The sequence below is a fragment of the Seriola lalandi genome, unplaced genomic scaffold, assembly GCF_002814215.2.
Source record: "Seriola lalandi dorsalis isolate HSWRI2012SDOR001 ecotype SW California unplaced genomic scaffold, Sedor1 jcf7180002054441, whole genome shotgun sequence".
Taxonomy (NCBI): domain Eukaryota; kingdom Metazoa; phylum Chordata; class Actinopteri; order Carangiformes; family Carangidae; genus Seriola; species Seriola lalandi.
The window spans coordinates 485,463-499,260 of NW_019524994.1; the positions used below are offsets into that span (position 1 = coordinate 485,463).

A 13,798-nucleotide genomic window follows, 5' to 3' on the forward strand; every position below is an offset into this window, starting at 1 on the left:
GGGGGTGGGGGGTTAATATATATATAGGGCTGTGAGTGAAAAAAAAAACACCAGTCCCAACTTTGCAGAATCCAAGGTGACATCATCGAATGTTGTAATTTGTCTGACCTTGATATTTAGTTTACTTTGATAAATGACAATGATCAGCAGCAACTCCTGCCATTTGAGAACCTGGAAATGTGTAGAGTTTAGTGCATGAAGCAGACCTAAAATGATTGATGAATGACTGAATATTTTTCTGGAGATCGACTAATCGTTTAATCAACTAATCGCTTCAGCTCCACTTTAATATTGTCTGATCTGGCCATCCCTTCAGCAACAGATTCATTTTTAATTTCTCACTGATGATGACTATCCAACTTGGCACTAGGATGGGCCCCACTTCTTTTTTAAATCCACCTCCAGAGCTTAACTTAGGCCTGCACACCCAAATGATGAGGCATATGCCAAAGACCTGGCACCAATAATCCTCACCAAACTAACTCTAAAGAGCAGATAGATGACCATTAGCTTGGATTATGCAACCGTAAGTGGCACTGTGGCTGCTGCCTACAGGCCAAACACAGCCTCAGATGATAAATATTATTCACAGGTAGACTAGGTAAGCACATTGTGAAAACTACTGTGTTATTAAATGCAGTAGGTTAAATAAATCGGAACAGCTGCAGAAACCTCTACAGTTGAGATTTTGTTTGCACCAGAACTTGGATAGTTGTATTAGCAGGGCTGCTAACTGAATTTAACGTCCACACCAGATCAGCAAAAGGCCAAGAGTAAGTTTTTTAAACATTTATCACCAAGTCGACTGAACGATGTGGTGAAAATTTAAAAAAATATACTCCACTTAGTACCACTGGACAGCAGCAGGCTGTATCAGGGGAATGGAGTAGCTAGTGTTAGCCCCAACGGTTCAGCGGGCAGTCGTGCGCCGAGTGACGGCAGCGACTTGCTGCTCTGACGGACAGTCACACCGTCACTGACTCGGTGGGCTTTGTGGCCAACGGGCAGTTTTAACGGTTAAGAAACGGTTCGAAAAGCTTTCCTCCTCGCGTGACTCGATCCATTTCTCATAGTCACTGAAAGTAATTTCTGCTAGCGTTTTAGTGGCTGTTTAGTTTACAGCTTGTATTGCCAAGGAGAGCGTTAACGTGTTGTGTAATTGACGTAAAATATAGTATTACCGTGACACCACCTTCGCGGTATTCCTCACCGTTTAGCTAGCGAAACACACCGTAAAAATACCACAACAGCCATTCACAATGACTTAAGCTGAGTCAATGCCTGCCGTTTGTAACGCCAGAGCCGCAACAGAGCTGTGAAATATCATGAAAACAAATTCAGTTACTCACTGGAGGAATCCTCATCTTTACGTACAGTCCCGCGGAGCCCCTCCGTTAGTATCCGTCATACCTAATCGCCTTTGAAAGCTATTTTTGAGTATCCTTGTGTAGACCCACCGCTGCCCGCCCCACTCAAACAGCATAAGTCGGAAAGTACAGCCTATAGTCTACCGTAGTTGTGCGACAGCGCTCAAGTATCCCTCCCCTAAGGTTTAATACTGGGAAAAATATGGAGTAACGTCAAGATAGCCACAATTTACATCTATAACTTCCGGTTGTAGATTTCAAAATAAAAAAATTGGGAGCTGGGGTGTGTACACAAGTAAAAAAGCACACAAAGACTACCACACCCATATCAATTAGACATTTCCTTTTTTTTTTTGGTTTAAACTATCAAATATGAGCACAAAGGGGGAAGTGCACGTTTCTCCTATGCCTTCTCCAGTGTACAATGGTCCTTTGGTGTCCATCATGATTGGATCCTTTAAATTTTTCACCAACAATGTGCCAATCAACTTATTACCAACAGATGTAACAAGCTTCCAACCTGTAATCAGAGGCGTCCTCAGGTTTGCCCTTCCCTACATTTAACCCCATGCATTTAACAACCAAAAGCACATCCATACATACATTCACAGAACTATGTACAGATTATACAAGTGAACAATTATTAGTGAGTCATATGGGCAATTCCATAAAAATAATTTCTGTTTGAAAATTATTTTGGAAAATAACATGTATTACATTAGGTAATTCATCACACAACAGGTTCATTAGATCATCACAACACTGTATATGTTTAATCATTGTGTCATTACAAAATAAAATATCAAATGATGTTGTCAAACGGTAGCTAACTGCCCTCAAAAGAGCAATGCATTTTTTTTGCAGATTATACAAATAGCAACAACAAAAAACTCTGGAATTTATGCAAAAGTCAGTATTTAAAATAACACAGAGTTCAAATTACCTTTAAAACTTTCATAGTATGTTTTGAATATTCTGTTATACTGTAAATATAGCTGATGAACTAACTTTACTACAGTAAATCCGACATTCATAAAAACAATAGTTGAGATTGTACTGCATCAGTTCGTGTTTAAAGGTAAGAATTTATCATATTGGTTATTTGCAATGAGAGATTTGCACATTGTGAGAACTGGACTAAAGCATTCACAAACTACTCTAATGAAAACTGTTTATGAGCTTTTATTTTCAAGGTAACAACACAGTTTCCTGTTTTGATCCAGCTGTTATTGTCTAACTTGATGCACTTAAAACGGTTCGGCTCCATCCAGTTCCTGCACTGTGCTCCAGCCGCAGCAGCAGCAGAAGCAACAGCAGCAGGGACATTTTGGCTCAAACCGGGCTGCTGAGGGTGGTGTGTTCAGCCCCGGGGCGGGTCCGCAGCTCCGTCCAGCTCACGATACGACACCCTAGAGCCAAAATGGCACATTCATCCTCGGTAACCTTGTCAGACCTCTCCTGTTACTACAGGGAACGACAGCAGCGGCCCATTGATCAGGTGCACGATGCAGCAGTGGAGCGTCACAGATGATCAATGAAACGGGATGTGACAGTGTTGGCGGGGATGTAGTGATGTGTAAAAGCCACCCAAACTCAGTTAACCCCTCTTATGTACAGACCTAATTCTAATTTTAACAGTATATTACTTTAGCTTTGAAAACTGATTCCAATATTGACAGTAATCTTCATTACCGATTCAGATATACCCTAATAAAAAACTACAGTAATGTTGAAATGCCCTTTAAAGTTCCCAGAGCCAAAAGTGATGTTGTAAAAATTAACATGACTAGGAGACAAAAAGCTGATCAAAGGTAAAATAAAACCTGTCCATCACCTCTGTGAGGTTGTAACAGCTACATATGGCATTTTTACTGGATATATGAAGGTAAAAAAATAAAAATAAAAACTGAATTGATTCACAGTGGTGGAAAGTAATTATTCAAGTAGTCAATTCTGTTTTAGTAGCCATTTTCTGCTACTTCATGCTTTAACTCAGTCATATTTGAGAGTGAATGGAGCTTTATAATTGATCCATATGGCAGCTAGAGTTAGTTTGCCTTGAACGTTTAACAAACTAAAATTCAAGCATGGTTATAGATTAAACTACCCAAGAGTATAAAAGTTAAAATGAAAGTAATATAGTCGTTAAAATTTGCTCCCTTTCAACTGGATCGGCATTAAAAGGCTGCTACTTATAATATTGATGAAGTATTTTATATAGCACTGTGACACTGACAGTTAATAAGAAGCAATTTTGCTGATATTTCTTCAGTACTTTCAGTGAGCAGGACATGCAGTGACATTACATTGTTCTGTTTTGACTTTGTTGTAATAGGTCTCCCATAGATGTTGATTGATGTTTTATTATAATTAATTTAGCACTTGAGCAAATCCAAGTAGCAGACTATTTGAAAACATAATTTTTGGTGTTTGAATTGATAATCTATCTCCAGATTAGGGTGTTACGCAACAGCTCAGATATCTATGAATTCAAGGAAGTGTAAAGGAAGAGGCGCACTGAGTGGCTTAACTGTTTATTCTATTTATAAAATGAGCATCAATAAATACTTCACATGTAAAGGCCTCAACCAATAGTTCATAACTGCTTATCAAAGCAGTAAAACACAATGCTGCTGCTTTTTAACTAATTTGAATTCCCCTATGGTTTCCTTCCAGCAACCGAAACAAATCGAAAACTCAAATAATAAAGGGAAACATCAATAGACCAAAAATGTTTTATTAAATTCATTATCACCACTATATGTAAAATGAATTATTCATTCATTTAATTGTAATTTAATAAACAATCTCTTAAATACTAGCCATGTTTAACCATGTAGAAATCTTATTTCTAAAGTAGTTTGAGTCCTTTGGGTGCTGAGAGTCGTGCAGATCCCTCGTTTCTCGGCGTGTCCACAACATCACCGCCTACTGAAATCGAAACCTACTGTATCTGCATGTTGTTGCTGCTGTTGTTGTTGTTGTCGTCGTCGTGCTGTAGTGGCAGGCTGAACCAAAGTGGTTCACGTCTCCGGAGATGATGCATTGCACCTTTAACAACCGTTTCCTCACAAGAGGAAATGCCCTTTGTGAGTCCATAAGGAGGTAAAAAATACAACGGTTGACGGAGGAAAGAGAGGGATTCATCAGTTTGCTTCGTTCTTTGAGGCTTCATCAAAGTTCTCCACGAGATCTGTGAGACAGAAAACAACAAAAGTACATCAGGATGTTGCTCTGGAAGCAGGCACCACATTATTTGATAAACATGACACTAACAATTTGTGAAAATTTGTGATTTAATTCTATATTATAAAAAACTTTTTCTCTGAACAGTTTCCAGCTGAAGAGGTGAAATAAAATCATTTGAAAAGTCCTTATATTCTCAGCCAACAAAAAGGTAACACTACTCCAAATAGATGTAGAGTATCATTTTGGAAACAAATATATATTATATAACCTGTAGAGATGATATCTACAAAGGACTGTTTTACCATAAACCTGAAAAGCGTAATGAGCAACACTTTAAAGCAATAATTATCTCCATCTGTACCTGGTACATCGTCATCCTCCTCCTCTGCATTTTCCTCCTTCACTGCTTTCATGTCCATTGCTGAATATATGCAAAGAAAAATGAGTGAATTCAAAGTTGAGCTGCAAATTGGCAAAAATTAATTATTTGATAGTTACTGCAGACTTGTGTTAATGTGGATTCATTTCCCTGACCCCAAACTGTCCATTTCTTTCACACATTGTCTCAATATGTCAATGATCTGTTGCTTAATCTGCTAAAACCTTCCAACAAAGCCTGGCTATTGAAACTGACACGTTTGCAAAAAACAAAAAGCTGCTGCTCTACAGGTTGATGGATGTGAGGTTCTTAAAAGTGCTCAGTAAAATGAAAATTTGAACATCTGCAATCAGAAAACAGCACGTGATATGAAATGGACCTGACTTTGTTTTGGACTCTTCACAATTTTACATAACATGATTATTTGTGTCGCCATGTGTAAAAGCGTCACAGAGTGTATTTACATCTACATGCAAACACTGAGGCCAACCACTCCAAACTGAGCCTAGATGCTCAGTGTTCTGGACGTGGACTAAGGGAGACCAGCACCTTTATGAACAGTCCGTCTGACTCCAAATGCTCATGATCTTCTGTTGCCGTTTTCACTCTTTCATCACTCTCCTTGCTGTTCTCCTCAACCGCTACAACCAGTTTCTCTGGTTCACGTTTACAGATTTAACCTCCACTGGTTCTGCAGTGGCTCTACACAAACAAAATGCTGCTGTACAAAGCTGTCACACAAATCTGCACGAGTACACTGACATGTGAAAGGCAGCGTGTTTGACTGATTTAATACCTTTATCATGTTCATACCAGTCAAAGTGTCACAGAAAACAAACAATAAAGGCCTAGACTTATAGAATATATTATTCCTTCTGTTTTAATTAGTCAGTGTTTGAAGAGTGTCCTCATTATTCAAATGTTATAAGTGAGATTTGACTGTACAAATATGTAGAACCCACATACACTCTTTCCTGTCAGGCTCTTGGAAGTAGTTAAATTTATTTTCTCTGACATTTAGCTTTTTTTTTTTTTTTTTGTCTTTTTGAGTTCAACATCTGTCTCAGCTGAAAGTCTCTGATTGTTTGAGAGATTTTCTCTCAGGGTCATTTCTGTATTGAAGACACTGAAGACGCTGTGAACTTGTTTTCACTCGCCATGAATCTCAGCAGAACACGTTACACCAGCCCTCAGAAACCCCTGCAGGTGAAACAGACTAACAAAGCATTTTTAGGGCGGACCAACTCTAAGCGACTCACTACAAGAAACACTCAGCTCACAACGTTAAGGCTAAAAACAACCCACAATTCAACACTCTTTGTAGAAGATTGTGTTCCACTAGCACTCTCTCCATTCAAAAAGAACATCTGAACATGTCTCATCCTTGAATATAAGATGACCCCCAACTTTTTCAAACCTAATTTCGAAAAATAAAAAAATATTCAGGCAGATACCCTGACACTGCGATAGTGAGTATTTAAACTTGAGTGTGTATGTATACTCACATTGCCGTGGGAACTGCTCGGCCAGCTTGCGCAGGCTGCTGAGGCTGTCGGCTCCCAGCTGGCTCAGGATGCCTGGCAGCATCTCCGTCAGCTGCTTGGTCTCAGCGTGGCCTGTGATGGCGAAGGTGTTGGCAGACAGAGACGCCTGCACTTTGGGGTTGTTAAAGTGGATCACCGTCCCATCATCCTTTATCATATTCACCTGAGAGGGGGAAAGAAAAAAACGTCAGACATGGACTCAATAAGATCTGACACATGGTTCTGCAACATCAAGAGATGATGTCAGCAGTACTTTACATTTTAACACCTAAGTTATTTACACACTCCCCCCAAAAAAACCTGTAAGAGGTAAAAAGTGTCTCAAATTAGACCATAGTCTTAATTGCAATGAGTATCTTAACCATTTTGAATAATTCCCTGGAAAACTCAACAGGTAAACTGAGCCACAACATGAATGAAAGGAACAAAAGAAATTCTGTGTATCAAGATTTATGATTTACTGACTTTTGTGTTTTGATTTATCTGAAACTCTGTGTGCCAACTTGTTGGATAAAAGCAATCTAAAAATAAACCAGATGATGACATGACTGGAGAGCGCTTTGGTTAGGCTCTCCCTGTCTTTTATCTTTCTTATGACATGACAATGATTAAAGATTCAGGACTCTCAGAGAGAGACAGAGAGAGAAAAAAAAAAAAAAAAACACAATACAGCAATGACGTTAGTTTTCCTTTTAATCTTGTCAGAGATGCCTCACCTCTTCTATCCCTGCGATGTTGTTCACTGCCAGTTTCTTCAGCGAGCCCTGGAGTTTTTTGTCGTCAGCTGTTGCCGTTTTGTGAACAACCTTTTTCTTCCTGCGGGCTGTTCCCTAAGGAGAGAACAGGTGTGGATGCCAAAAAAGGATTAAAGGACTGAATGAACCACAATGTCAAACACAGTTTAATACCACTGGGTCAAACGTTTTTTTTTTTTTTTTTTTAAATCTATGTGGGACACTTCTTTTCCTTACATCTTGGGCATCATTTACTAATTTCTGGACTTTGGTGAAGCAGTTACAGACAGGAGCCCTGGTTTACACAACAAATCACTAAGGCCTGTAATGTGAATGAGCAGCTTTTCCTCTGTTTCTCAGAATGCTTCTAATGTCAGCAATTTGACTTAAGAAGAGATTTTTATCAAAGCAGTGACATCACATTAATCACAGATTCTGTAAAAATGCTTCATTTGTCCAGTTTTTAAATGATTAATCACCATAAATTAAAAGCACCTACATTAAAGCAGTGAAAAACAGTACAAAGCACGTGCGCCTGATGTACTAGTGAACTAAATACAGTTGACAAGAAAGGGAACTGATTCCTGTGAAAAGTGCCAGCCACACTGTTTCGTTAGAGTATATAAAGTAAAAAAAAAAAAGGCTTTTATGGCTACATGATTTGGACCAAGACTGTAAAGTTGAAGGAAAGAAAAGAAAACCTCAACCAGGTGTTTAAACCAGGGGTTTCATCGTTCAATATTAATACAAACAAAGATCTTGCACAACATAATTTCTCACGGATGAATGCCAGGGATAAAAAAATCCTGACTGATAAGGTGACCGACAGTGTGTGGGAACTTCTTGTTACTTCTGGTAAACACAGATAAAGAGAAATGTATTTGAGAATGACAGCATGGTGCAATCAGGCAAAAAGCATAAGGCTTTTGTGACGGAAAAACAACAAATAACGCCACCTAGTGTGTGGCTGAAGACCTCACAATAAGTGGGAACAAAGCCACAGAGGCCACAGATGAAGGGGCCAATTCCCCCCGCCCCTACCCAATAAAGGGAATGCTGAGGTCAGGAGAAACAACCTGGCAGATGCTGGATACCATTACACTCCTTAAAATGACCATCGACTGAAGCAACAACTGGACAAAACTGAGTGTCCAGATAGATTGTTTTCCTATTATCCCAAAAGGAGTCCCCCTGCCAACCCCCCCCCATCCCATTGCCCCACACCTCAAACTATTAGCATAAATTTAACCAGTCATTCTTGACCCAGGAAATATAGGTCCAAGTCCATTTATTAGCTTTGTTTTAGCTTTCAATTGCACCATACGGTCCTCATCACAAAAGAGTTGCAAAATAAAAAATATATGAGATTTTCTACTGTGACAACTGGCACACGGGTTCGGGTCTATCAGACTGGAAATTTAATAGAATAGCCAAGGAAAAAATGGGAGTACACTTTACCTTTCCACCTATCCGGACTTGTGCCTGAAGTTTGGCGAGCTTCTCTTGATTCATAGTGTTCTGTTAGGAAATTTTAAAAAAGGGGGATTTTGACATTGTTTTCACCATGTTTTTCACATTAGAGCAAATGACTAAACAGATCATATAGGTTTCCACAGTTGAGTTTAACGGAGCACATGTCAGTATTTGTTGTAATGCAATGAAGACATCACGAATTAAGCAATCAGAGCTACAATAATCCTCATTTCCTCACGTTAGCACTGCTGGTAGACGGCTGACAGATCAGCCGACAGTTATAAACGAGCTACACCGACACCACTGACCAACATAAACTAAAAATGATAAAGAAAAGTATTTAGAGTCAGACTTTAAAATGACATTTAAGTTTAACATAAATGTAGCTGGTAAGGTTGCTAACTAGCTAGAATGCTAACTTAGCTAATATTAGCACGGTGGCGAACGAAACAAGATCAGCAAGGCTAAGCAAAAAGCCAACGTTAACTTCAAATCAAACAATGAAACAAATCGACTCAGATGTTTACCAAAATTATTATTGTTGTTTTTATCGTTATTTTTGTTACCGTTGGTAAGGAATTCACTGACAGTCCGTTGAAATGTTCTTGCTGCTAATGAGCCTGAGGTAGCGCAGCTTAAACTCGCAGCAATAAAACACACTTCCGCTTCTTTTTTTCACAATAAAACTGTAATTTTTATATATTCTTTAAACAAAACATCCAAAAATAGGTTAATTGATCAAAACGATGACTTGATTATCAAAATAGTTAGTTATAGCAATTATTTTTGTCTGTCAATCTAATGGATTAACACCTATACCCCCTACCCCATTAGTTTCAGCTCTAATTTATCCCAGCACTCTTTATTATCTAGTTTACATTATTGTATTCTTGTCTACATTTTACAGAAACAGTTGACTGACATGTAGACATTTTATGTTGTTTTTTTATATAAGTATCCATTTTTTCACCTATTTGAATGTACATAAAACTTAGGCTATATGTTTACATTTACATATATTTGTTCAGTTTTTTTGTCCATTAGAAATATAGATAGATTAACTTTATTAATCCTGACTTTTCTTTAATGCCATCACTGCTTCAACTTGAGTCCTCAGCATTAGTGCAGTACCATGTTTAGAGACAAGCTATTTTTGTCCACCATACTGCAGCAGTGGACTAAACTATAAGCACCTTTCAGAGGTGGTGAGAGCCACTGGCAGGCATTAATATTGTTTTACATACTATTTAAAGTTTGTCTTTATAGTCTTTAATTTCTACAATGTTAATTTTATATTGTAGAAATTAAAGACTAAAAAGACAAACTTTAAATTACAGGCTTTTTTTAGGGCCCTCTGTTTTGTGGCTTTTAAACTTTTGTTTTAGGCCACGTTTCCGGTCTCGTTCAAACATTCCGTTGTTTAACTTGACTAGTTGAAGCTGCAGATAGGAGCACGCGGTTGTGTGGATATGATGTCATGTGAACCCCCCCTCCGGAAAAAGAATCACTGGTGGAGGAGGAGCCCGCAATAAAACATTTCACAACTTTACTAAGCAGGCTTTTATTGTGAAATGTAGCGGTTGAACGTCCGGGTCGCTGGTTAACGAACAGTCACTGCCATTACCTACCACCCGCTGCTGTGAGAGAAAGGCCAAACAAAATGCAAACATCTCTAGTAAATATCGCTTTATTTTCAGCTCTGCAGGTGCTGTTGTCTTTGACGTGCTTTCAAGATGTTGTCGAGGCAGCGAGCAGCAGAGGTGAGTTTACACTCAGAGTTCATTTATGAAGTGGAGCAGGATATGATTGTGTAGCTTCAGAGCTGGGTCATTGATAGTGTAACCACAGCCAGAGGACGGCTCGCTGTCTTTGTGTGAACATCCCGGATCACAAAGTCCTGGACAGGTAGTTTACTGAGTGTTTTATCAGCCGGATATGAATTCTGAATATTAGGTATTTCCAGTGCTAACACCACTCTGCAGACAATGTCAATGGTTTCTCCATTGAGATTCCATGAAGAAATACTTCAGTCATCCAGGAGGATCTTTGGTGCAAAAAATACTCAATATTCATAGTGAAATAAATATATAGATACATAGTAAAATATAATGTACACACATGAATGAAAGTGCAGGCACAGGTTACTATAATTCACAAAAGTAACTCCTGCTCTCTGACTTTGTTCAAAAAGAAAATGTAAAAAACAATAAATATGTGTGCAGATTTTCTCAAGTTTCCTCACTGGGTTATACATACATTTTAAGATCCTTTTCTACAACATTTATGACTATCTTTGATATATTTTCTATATTTCCATGTATTGTTTGGTGTATTGCCTCTGTACGTTTACTCTTTGAGATGTACACTGCTGGTCAAAACTATTAAAAACGCCCCCATTTTACCAGTTTTAATTGAAATTGAAGCAGATCAAGTGCAGTGAATAACCTTAAATGGCAGAAAGGTAAGCAGAAAACCTGTGTATATTTCGTAGAAAGAGTGTCAGGGATAAGGAAATGGGTTAAAGTACAGCTTTCCTGCAGCAGTGGAAGTAAATCAAGCCTTGAAAGTTGAGGCAAACAATTTCCACATGTGCCCCAACTTTACAACATTGATGATTACAAACGCTCTGACTGTACAAAGGCAGTGCTGGAACAAACTGTGTTACTACACCCTCTGATGCATCAGTAGGACAATACTGCACTGCAGGAAGTAGTGCTGTATATCAGAGTTACTCAACATTTCTTTCAAAAATGTTTGTACATTTGATTCTGCTTCTTAATTTATGTGCATTTTTATACAATACTAGGTTTCACATACTGTAACACGTACAGTGGTCGTACCAGGAAATGTCCCTAAATGTAAAAAAAAACAAAAACAGTAACATCATTTAATGGGAAACAAAAATAAATCTGAACCACCAAAAAACATGAAAGAAGTAAATGAAAGATTCTTCTTTGCTTCAGTTGAACAAGCGCTCGCATCACAGTATAGTTAACTACTGTGTTGATTCTTTGTCCTGCTGCTACCATTTAAACCTACGAGCTGGTCAAGTAGTTACAGGTGACAGAGCCAAGTCGATATTGCCCTTCAGCTTGATATTGAATAACCGCTTATTCATTTGTATTTGCCATAGTTTCCTGACACTTGTTTTTACTGATGCTGTATTTAGGGCAGACCCACCCTGTTGTAGAAATATAATACCAGTTACACAATGCCGGTGTGCTCATTAATTCATTCCCCCGCAGGGTTTGGAGATAACATCAGCTGGAGGACACTGGACGATGGCAAGAAAGAAGCTGAGGCCAGGTGAGTTCAGTCTGAGAGATGGAATATCACGAACACTTACTGTTGTAACTCTGCTCAACAGCCTTTTGTGTAATCACTGACCCGAGGCCTGAAACAGCTTTTAGACAAAGCCACGTCATCTAAAATGACCAGAAGTGACTTAATGTTTAATAATACATTAATGCATGTATATTTTTTTATTTCCCACACTTGCAGGCCTGAGTTATTGGTTTTCAGTGTTCGAGTGTGACAAACTTTTTCATGTGTTTGCATTGACAGCGGACTGCCGATCATGGTCATCATCCACAAGAGCTGGTGTGGAGCCTGCAAAGGTAAAACAATTTAACTGTTAAAAAAAAAAAAAAAAAAAAAAAAAATACAAATCTGTCCTGTCTAAATAAAGCCATAATGAAACTGTGTAGTGAACACTTACGTATGAATGACAAAAAGCCATCACTTGAACAGACAGATGAAGCCAGAAGTTTTCAGTTCTATCTAAAAAGGGTTTTACTGAGTCTGATGCAGGAAGACTCGACTTCTGTGTGAAAATATGTTGGCTGCTCATTCAGACATGAAAACCTGCCGTCACATTTGTTCCTCAAAAAGATACAACACATACACAGATGCAGCTGAAATGAGTTATTCATTAACCATCAGTTGGTTGATGGTTCATTTTTAAGGTTGCAGGTCTTCATTGTGAGAACATTGTAAACTGAATATCTTTGGGTTTGAGACCGTTGGTTGGACAAAACATTTGAAGACATCACACTGGACTCCTTAATAAACATTTTTCATCTTAGTCTGCTGGTTGTTTTCTCAGTTATTACACACCCCAAGGTGACGTCTGCAGGGGTTTTGTACGACCAATAGTCTCATAGAAAGCTATTGTCAAATATGACAAAGTAAATCAGTTAATCCTCACATTTGAGAAGATGGAAATAATTTGCATAATTTGCTTGTAAAATGACCAAAGCGATTATTTGATTATCAAAATAGTTGCAGAATCACTTTTTTGTTGATCAAGTCCCTGCGTCAGCGTTCTCCATGATCACTACCTCTGACTTGTGTTTTTCTCATCTGACAATTGGGAGACACCAGAGAGTAAGAAAAGGTCCAGCGCTCTAGTTGAACTGTGATGACCTGAAAGTTCTTATGTGTGATGAAAATGAAACTTCTTTCTACACATTAAAATGTCTTAATTCTGAAATTTGAGTTTTTTTTCTGGAGCAGGCTTCATTTTAAAGACGCAGGGCAGGAACTGTACTGTGATGTTATTCTCTATTATTTGTCCTAGATGTAAAAGATGAGAAGATAATTAATAATTGCGCTGTGTCTTTTTACATCAGCACTGAAGCCCAAATTTGCTGAGTCCAAGGAAATCTCTGAAATTGCACACAACTTCGTAATGATCAACCTGGAGGTAAGAAAATGCTCATGTCAGTCAACCAGAGTTACATTTTTTTTTTTTACGTACGGCGTATATGGTTATCGTCTTTAGTCTCTGTGTGATTCTGTATTTAATTTGGTGCCTTTTTTGTGCTTTTGTTTTTTTTTAACTCAGAGCTGCACCAGAGTATTTTTTTATTGTCAGTGTTTTATCACTGTCAGACACTGAAACATTCAAACACTGAATTCAGACTCAGACAGACAGAGTCATATGGTCATAAAGGCACTCAATACATAGTTACCAAGAAGCTCCACTTTTTCCATTATTATCTGAAGTGTGTGTGTGTGTGTGTGTGTGTGTGTGTGTGTGTGTGTGTGTGTGTGTGTGTGTGTGTGTGTGTGTGTGTGTGTGTGTGTGTGTGTGTGTGTGTGTGTGTGTGT

The 13,798-nt window shown here is 38.4% G+C and overlaps 3 protein-coding genes across 4 annotated transcripts in view; 1 reads left to right on the forward strand and 2 right to left on the reverse strand.

Annotated features, from left to right (window-relative positions):
* Positions 1-1,527, reverse strand: part of zfyve9a (zinc finger, FYVE domain containing 9a) — a 36,783-nt gene extending 35,256 nt beyond the window's left edge. The window contains exon 1 of one of the 2 annotated variants that reach the window (XM_023410897.2): positions 1,350-1,527. The gene's annotated coding sequence lies outside the window, so the exon portion shown is untranslated. The remainder of the gene's footprint in view (positions 1-1,349) is intronic. The other variant, XM_023410895.2, reaches the window with a different exon arrangement.
* A 2,561-nt stretch (positions 1,528-4,088) lies between these two features.
* On the reverse strand, positions 4,089-9,383 carry LOC111658407 (transcription factor BTF3 homolog 4-like). Its single transcript, XM_023410925.2, has 6 exons — positions 9,253-9,383; positions 8,672-8,731; positions 7,196-7,309; positions 6,441-6,642; positions 4,918-4,977; positions 4,089-4,560 (listed from the first exon to the last, which is right to left on the reverse strand). Exons 2-6 carry the CDS (start codon positions 8,723-8,725, stop codon positions 4,514-4,516), a joined length of 477 nt encoding a protein of 158 aa, XP_023266693.1. The 5' UTR covers positions 8,726-8,731; positions 9,253-9,383; the 3' UTR covers positions 4,089-4,513.
* Positions 9,384-10,263: 880 nt separating this feature from the next.
* txndc12 (thioredoxin domain containing 12 (endoplasmic reticulum)) overlaps positions 10,264-13,798 on the forward strand; it is a 6,802-nt gene continuing 3,267 nt past the window's right edge. The window contains exons 1-4 of the mRNA XM_023410893.2: positions 10,264-10,446; positions 11,932-11,992; positions 12,251-12,303; positions 13,318-13,391. Coding sequence (XP_023266661.1) covers positions 10,347-10,446; positions 11,932-11,992; positions 12,251-12,303; positions 13,318-13,391 — 288 coding nt within the window. The 5' untranslated portion in view covers positions 10,264-10,346. The remainder of the gene's footprint in view (positions 10,447-11,931; positions 11,993-12,250; positions 12,304-13,317; positions 13,392-13,798) is intronic.

Excerpts from the sequence above, each read along its gene's own strand:
- LOC111658407 (XM_023410925.2), bottom strand. The coding sequence starts at position 8,725 with ATGAATCAAGAGAAGCTCGCCAAACTTCAGGCACAAGTCCGGATAGGT. Across the intron at positions 6,643-7,195 it reads ACATCGCAGGGATAGAAGAG|GTGAATATGATAAAGGATGA; the intron begins GTGAGGCATCTC and ends TCCCCCTCTCAG. Across the intron at positions 4,978-6,440 it reads CGAGCAGTTCCCACGGCAAT|CAATGGACATGAAAGCAGTG; the intron begins GTGAGTATACAT and ends GCATATATTCAG.